The 7,595-nt window shown below is 47.5% G+C and overlaps 1 protein-coding gene across 1 annotated transcript in view; it reads left to right on the top strand.

The window, feature by feature from the left end:
* Nucleotides 1-6,794, top strand: part of BFSP1 (beaded filament structural protein 1) — a 44,303-nt gene extending 37,509 nt beyond the window's left edge. Inside the window, exons 6-8 of the mRNA XM_003801330.3 lie at nt 1,502-1,722; nt 3,271-3,356; nt 5,677-6,794. Coding sequence (XP_003801378.1) covers nt 1,502-1,722; nt 3,271-3,356; nt 5,677-6,623 — 1,254 coding nt within the window. The 3' untranslated portion in view covers nt 6,624-6,794. The remainder of the gene's footprint in view (nt 1-1,501; nt 1,723-3,270; nt 3,357-5,676) is intronic.
* Nucleotides 6,795-7,595: the final 801 nt, after the last annotated feature.

The following is a 7,595-nucleotide window of genomic DNA, read 5'->3' as shown; positions in this document are numbered from 1 at the left end:
TTTTGAGACTGAGTCTCTCACTACGTCGCCCTCAGCAAAGTGCTGTGGCATTACAGCTCACAGCAACCTCAGACTCTTGGGCTCAAGCAATTCTCTAGCCTCAGTCTCACAGGCGCACGCCAGTGACCGGCTATTTTTTGTTGCAGTTGTTACTGTTGTTTAGCTGACCCAGGCTGGGTTCGAACCTGCCAGCCTCAGTGTATGTGGCTGGTGCTGTAACCACTGTGCTACAGGTGTTGAGCCTAATCAACATAATTTAAGTGTGCTGAGGAAGTTTAACTACAGGTTCAAGTGTGTGGTGAGATAGAAAAGATCAGAAAATACGGTGCTGGCCTTCCACTCAGGTGGCGGCTCAGTAGGTTTGTTTACACCAGCATCACCAAGACAGGTGAGTGGTGTGTTGCTCTCTGACATTACAGTGGCTACGATGGTCCTAGGTGACAGGAATCTTAACAGGCCACTGTCACCTATGTAATCTGTTGTTGATCAAAATGTTATGTGGTGCGTGACTGCACATTTAGGAGCACTTATGCCTTGTCACAAGCTCTTAAAGTAGATATAAAACCACTTCTCTGTTTTCCTGCCTTGATTTTTACTTGCCCTGCGTCAATATATAAGTAGTGTTTCCCTGACATTATTTTTGTGTAAACAAGTGCTCATGCATGTGCATACACACACACACACATTTTAACTACCAAAACATAAACGTAACTCTACTGATCAAAACTCAGGAAAGCCAACACCATAGCTTATGCCTGTTATCCTAACACTTTGGGAGGCCAAGATGGCAGGATTGCTTCAGGCCAGGAGTTCAAGACCAGCTTGAACAACAGAGCAAGACCTGGTCTCTACAAAAGAGAGAAGAATTGGTGGTGTGCGGTGGGATGCACTAGGAGCCCCAGCTACTCAGAGGCTGAAGCGGGGGGCTCACATCAGCCCAGGAGTTTGAGGTTGCAGTGAGCTATGATAATGCTATTGCACTGTAGTCTGGGTGACAGAGCCACACCCTGCCTCTCCCCCACCCCTCAAAAAAACCCTCAGGAGAAAACTAAAACACCATAGTGACTGAATGAGAACAAGGAAATTTTCCTCCCCCCTAATTATTTCTTCTAAAAGTTGCATCTTATCTATTTAGTATGTGTTCTTCTTATTTTTTGGCTATTAGATTCATGCTCAATCATCACAGTACAATGAATGTACTTAAAAAAAATTATATCATTCCACAGACAGTAGGTTTCTTTTTATTTTCCAGGTTTGTCATCTTCAGACTGCCTCTGGCTGACTCCCTTACGGGCTAATCCCGGAGGGCGCTGATATTAGTGCCAGGAGTTAGGTTTCACCTTCCTCTTAGAGTCCAGAGTGATTTATTGCTGGTCTGTAAGCAACAGGGAAACATACAAAATAAAACTGCATCTTCATTGAGTCCACGCTCTCCTGGCAAAGCCGGGGTCTTCGGGGAGAGGGTGGGATGGGTTTCCTTACAGTGTGCCTTTGCCCACAGACAACAGCCCTGGAACAAGCTATTAAAAATGCCCACGATTGCTACGATGACGAGATTCAGCTTTATAACGAGCAGATTGAAACCCTGCGCAAGGAGATTGAAGAGACGGAGCGGACCCTGGAGAAGTCGTCCTACGACTGCCGGCAGCTGGCGGTGGCCCAGCAAACGTTGAAGAATGAGCTGGACCGCTATCATCGGATCATCGAGGTTGAAGGCAACAGGTGTGGGCCGGGGCCTGAGAGAGTGCGCCCATTCCCCCCCCCATTTGACCATGTATTCCTTCTGCAAATCTTTGCCCAGCGCCTGCTGTGTGCCAGGCACGGTTCTAGGCAGTGGGGACATGGCAGGGAAGGAAACACAAAAATCCCTGACGACGTATAGCTTGGAAACTAGTGGGAGAGACAGATGCTGAATGAATGTGTAATACCGTGCAAGGGATTCTAGTGGGAGGAGGGGGGAACACTGGGGGTGATGGTGGGAACAAATGAGATTTTATGTATGGTGGTCAGAAAAGCCCCCTCCCCTCTCTGCCACCAGAAGTCTGCTTTTTGTCTACAGGCCTCTGGGGCCGTAAATGTCCTAGCAGGTGGGATGACAAGGAGTATTTAATAAGATGCTGCAGGGCAGGTGCCTAGCATGGTGCCTGGCAGTGTGAAGGGCACAGAGGTGTTGGGGGAGTTGCTGCCACCACCATGACTCTTAGCACCTGGTTGGGTCGGAATTGTAACTGTCAGCACTGTGCTGTCTGCCTTCCTGGGTACTGGGCCTGTGGCATTGAATCTACTCACTCCAAGACAGCTGGAAACTCTCTCTTTAAGTGTCTGTCTCTCTTCTCTGTCTGTCTGTGGCTATGCCCATATCCATATCTGTAGATATCCTTCAGAGAAAAGTTTGGAAATTAGTTTGTGATTTTTCTATTCAGTCTTGCTAATTTTTGGGGTTTAGAATGTATTGAAAGAGAACCTCCCCTCACCTCCTGAGTAGCCACGAAGAACAATTCTTTCCTTTGCTCTGCGTGCTCCATCTGGGCTGCAAGGGTGTGAATGTTTAGTAGGAAAAGCAAGATTTTCTTTTGAATTTTTGTTTTCTTTTCACTGTATCTGGCATGATTCCAGATTATATTTGTGTCACACAGAACCCTTCATACATGGATTGACTGGTGTTCAAATGTCCTTGTGAAAATTTTTGTTTTAGGGGAAAGGCTTCACAAAGAGGTGACTGGATGTGTCTTTTGTTTATAAATGCTAATTTTGATATAATTTTAAATTGATAGAAATGTTGCAAAATAGAACAAGGGACTTCTGAATATTCTTCATCTATATTTTCCAGTTATTTATATTTTGTTTCAATTGCTTTATGATTTTTGTATCTGTTTATATATGATATATTATTATTTTTTTAAAGTTGGAGATATCATACCCAGTTTACCCTAAATACTTTGGCCTGGGTTGGCCACTTGTTAAGTAAAAAACAAACCAAAACAACAAAAACTCTGCCCAATGAGAAATGTTATTTTTAGATTATAAGCAATCCCTAGTTATGGTTTTTATAGTTACATTACACATTTTATAACTTGAACCCAAAGAAATGATTATTTCCTTTACACCCTCACCCAGTGTGCACATATGTATGTGGTTATCTGTTTAGAATTATGTGTAACTCATATGAGTGGTTTGATTAGAGAAGCTTCCTGCACTTTTGTTCCACATGAAAGAGAGATGCTCTTGCCCCTAACCATCTGGCTTGTTTTTTCTGGTTCTTTCTGCCAGGCTGAGCTCTGCCTTCATTGAAATGCCCATTCCCCTGTTCACCTCAAGCCATGGAGCCTCTTTCAGCTCTGGAGCTGGTGGAAAAGGTAACCTCCCAGCCCTGCTGTCTTCTTCCTGGCCCTCGCATTCATGCTCCTCTGACGCATTTGCCAGTTGATCTTCTGGTGAGGGAGGTCTTCGTCCCTTCCTTGCCGGTGTGTTCCCTCAGGCGATAAGCGAGGGAGCCAAGAAGTTATAAGGAAAAAGATCACCCAGGGGAAAAGGCTGCCTTGTACCTACCGACCAGAAACACGAAGCATTTAATCAGAGGATTCTGTATGCTCGCCCTGCTTCTTCACTTGGGCAAGAAGTGGAATTTAAACAAACTCATCTCTGCAAATATGCCTGATTCAGTGTCCCGTACAGTATCTGAGGCTCAGTGGTTCTTTCTTCCCTTTGAAACTGAGCAGAAACAGCTTGGTTGGCAAATGCAGCTTCTGCCGACCACGTCTGGTCTGTGAGACGTCATCTCACATCTGAATCTTCTGAGCAAACCCAGTGTTTTGGGAGGAAAGATGGTGATGGCCATAGTGGTGCTTGTCCTTAGAGGGCCCTTAGACCCATGTTTCTTAGAAAGCTCAGAGGGGGTTGTGGAAATGGGGTTCAGAGTGAGACATCTTTGTTTGGCAAGGTAGCAGGCCTGGCACCAGACACCCAGCAGTGGGTCGTGTATGTACGGCCCTGCACAGGGTCTGCTCCCAGAGGGGTCCCAGCTTGGCTTAATGTTCTGCTGTCACTGTCCTGAGATTATTTATTATTATTATTATTACTTTTTAAGAGACAGAGTCTTACTTTATTGCCCTTGGTAGAATGCCATGGCACACACAGCTCACAGCAACCTCCAACTCCTGGGCTTAGGCGATTCTCTTGCCTCAGCCTGCCTAGTAGGTGGGACTACTGGTGGCCACCACAATGCCTGGCTATTCTTTTTGTTGCAGTTCCGCCAGGGCTGGGTTTGAACCTGCCACCCTCCGTATATGGGGCTGGCATCCTACCCACTGAGCCATAGGTGCCGCCCCTGTCCTGAAATTCTTAATAATTTTGAACAAGGGGTTTTGTGTTGTCCCTTGGGACTGGGCCCTGAGGTACCAGGGGATTCTGTAGGTGCCTCTCCTGGCAGCTTTCCTGTGACCTGTCCCTCTCTCTGTCCCCTGCTCCCTCATAGCTCTGTGACCCATTTCTGTTGTTGTCTCTTCTGTCTTCATGGTGAGTCAGCTGGCCTAGGTGCTGCTGTTGCTTGGTCTGTCTTGACCTATGATAGGGGATGGAGATGACATTTGGGTTGAAAAAGTTCAAAAATCACTATTTGGGTAGAGCTGGGAAGCCTCATAGATTATACTAGGTGAGATTTTTGTAAACAGTAGAACCTCCATAGCCAGTCACCTTCCTACATTGACCACTGCCTTAAGTTGACCTAGTTTTCATAGGCCAGACATGCACCACATGTCCCTATCAGTACAGTAGGCCTAGTTCCTTATGGTGACCACCTCCCTATGTTGACCAGTTTGCTGGTGGTAGGCAGAAGCTGCAGTTCCTTGGGTGGTCAGCTTATAGAGGTTCTGCTATATTTCTTTCAGCTTCTAATTTCTTCTTTTTTTAAAAAAATATACTTTATTATTATTATTATTTTGCAGGTTTTGGCTGGCACTGGGTTAGAACCTGCCACCTCTGGCATATGGGGCCAGCACCCTACTCCTTTCAGCCACAAACACTGCCTTAATTTCTTCTTTTAGCTGGTCTGAAGAAATGAGCCTGGCCCTGGGGACAAGGGGTTCCCATTTCTGTTTTAATAGTGTGGCTTCCTTTTCTGGCCAGGAGGAAGAGGTGCTGCCCAGGGATGGTGGTATTTATTCAGCTTGAGATAAAGATGGGGTGAAGGAGACACAGTGAGATGGGTTCTATCTCCAAACCTGAGGCTATCTGGACGTGTCACAGGCCCAGACAGTTGTGCCATTTCTCCTCTGAGGAAGGCAGAGGAGGGAATGATGCTGAAAATGGGGTTCTATAGTCTAGACGGTTGATCCAAGCATCTGCCCTGAGCTCAGCAGGGGCTTTAGTTGGGATGGAGTGTCAGGCCATGGTACTCTGCCCAGTGCTATGGTGACCTGTGAGTGTCAGGACAAGGAGTGACTTCTCGTCCTTCTGGAAGCCCAGAGGGATCCAACAACTTGTCCAAGGTTCATTGGCAGGGCTAGGGCCTTCACATGGGCCACAGAGCAACAGAGTCTGGGCTCTTTCCCCACTGCACCTGCTCCAGGTATAGGAAACCCCACCCCAGTGCTAGGCCTTTGCCTTAGTAGACTTAGCTTGTTTTACATTTTCGTGCCCTTTTATTGACAATTGTACTTATTGCTTTTGTTTTCTTAGATCTTACTAGGGCTGTACAGGATATTACAACAGCAAAACCAAGACAAAAAGGCCTTCCCAAGACTGTCCCAAGGAGAAAGGAGATTATGGCCAAAGACAAAGCAGATGGGCCTTTGGAAGACCCACCATCAAAAGGTCTGGAAGATGCAAAGATGGTGCGGGTGGTGCTTAAAGAGGAAGGCGAATCTAAGCTTGAACCGGAGGGTAAAGGAGCAAGTCTCCTAGCACAAGAAGGGGACCCAGAGGATGTGCCAGATGGAGGGCAAATAAGCAAAGCCTTTGGGAAGCTGTACAAGATGGTCAAGGAGAAAGTGAAAAGCCCCAGAGAGCCAGAGCCACCTGTTGACCTCTTCACCAAAGGCCGACATGTGCTGGTCACAGGGGATGCCAGTTACGTGGACCCTGAGTTCTATGTGTCTTCCATCCCGGCCAAAGGTGGGGTGGTTGTTTCCATTGAGGAAGAGTCTGTGCCTCCTGAGGACCGTGGAGAACCCCCTCCTGAGCAGCCTGAGCCCCCTCAGGAGAACGGGGAGGAAGTCCCTGAGGGGAGAGAAGTTGAACAACCCAGCATCCAGCCGACTGCAGACAAGGAGGCTGAGATAAGTGCTGAAGACCTGAAGGGCCTAGAGGAGAAAGAGGATGTCGAGAAGGAGGGTGAGGGACCCCCGGCACCCTGTCCCACAGTCATACCTGGTCCAGAGGAACCGTCTACCCCTCAGGCTCAAAGGCCTGTGGCTATTCAGGATGGATTGGAGGGAACTAGGAGAAAAAGCCCAGAGAAAAGCCCTCCCAAGCCTGTGGCTTATCAGAAGGTGGAAGTGGTGGAATCTATTGAGACAATTTCCACAGAGAGCATTGAGACATACGAAGAAACCGCTGTCATCGTGGAGACCGTGGTTGGAAAGGCAAAAGCAAACAAGAAGAAATCAGGAGAGAAGGGCTCTTAAAATGCCCAGGCTCAATGGCAGAGGATGGCTTTGGGGCACTGTCGGGGAAATGCTTTGGTATTTTAGAGCCGATTTAAGATAAGAGTGTGAGAGTTCCTGTTTGGACTAGACCATAGTGGAACTGTCTGGCATTGTCATGAAGCTTTTATTAAAATGTTTTCTTTGCTTGCACCTCCTTTGTCTAATTAACGGGGCTTGGGGATGTGGGCGGGTTACCCCACTGTCAGAAGTCCCCAGACCATCCTGGTTTAGGAAAAGGACACACTCTTGATCGTGCTTCATTTAAAGACTCATTAGAGGCTCAGCGCCCATAGCATGGTAGTTATAGCGCCAGCTACATATACCAAAGTTGGTGGGTTCGAACCCAGCCAGGGCTGGCAAAAACAACAATGACAACTACAACAAAAAATAGCTGGGCGTTGTGGCAGGAACCTGTAGTCCCAGCTACTTGGGAGGCTGAGGCAAGAGAATCGCTTAAGCCCAGGAGTTTGAGGTTGCTGTGAGCTGTGATGCCATGGCACTCTACTGAGGGCCACATAGTGGGGACTGTCTCAAAAAAAACCTCCTTAGACACCCAAGATGGTGTCTGGATGTCACCCAGAGAGATGCTAGTTGATGACACTGCTCGTCTGAATTCCATCTCAAGCATGAGTATGTATCTAAGAGGATGAGTGTTTTGTTAGAGATGATTCAGGGGATGTGTCTTTGTTTGGGTTTCCCCAGAAGCTGATCCTGAAGCAAAGATTTGCATGTGGAAAGTTTCACTGGGATATGATCTTAGGAAGCACCGGCAGGGGAGGGCGAAGGTTGCAGGGAAGGCTAGGGAGCAGGTGAAAGGTGTGTCACCAGATCACTTGGCACCCAGGGCCACTAGAGCCTAATCCACTGAGGAACTCTAGTGGGCTGGAGTGGAACACAGGTCTCAGAGTCACTCTCCCTAGGGTGCAGAGGTATTAATCCACTCACTCCTGC

Source organism: Otolemur garnettii, unplaced genomic scaffold, assembly GCF_000181295.1.
Source record: "Otolemur garnettii isolate 467f Iridium unplaced genomic scaffold, OtoGar3 scaffold00208, whole genome shotgun sequence".
Classification (NCBI taxonomy): domain Eukaryota; kingdom Metazoa; phylum Chordata; class Mammalia; order Primates; family Galagidae; genus Otolemur; species Otolemur garnettii.
Note: the sequence above shows the minus strand (reverse complement) of the source record. Positions and strands in the feature narration are given on the sequence as shown.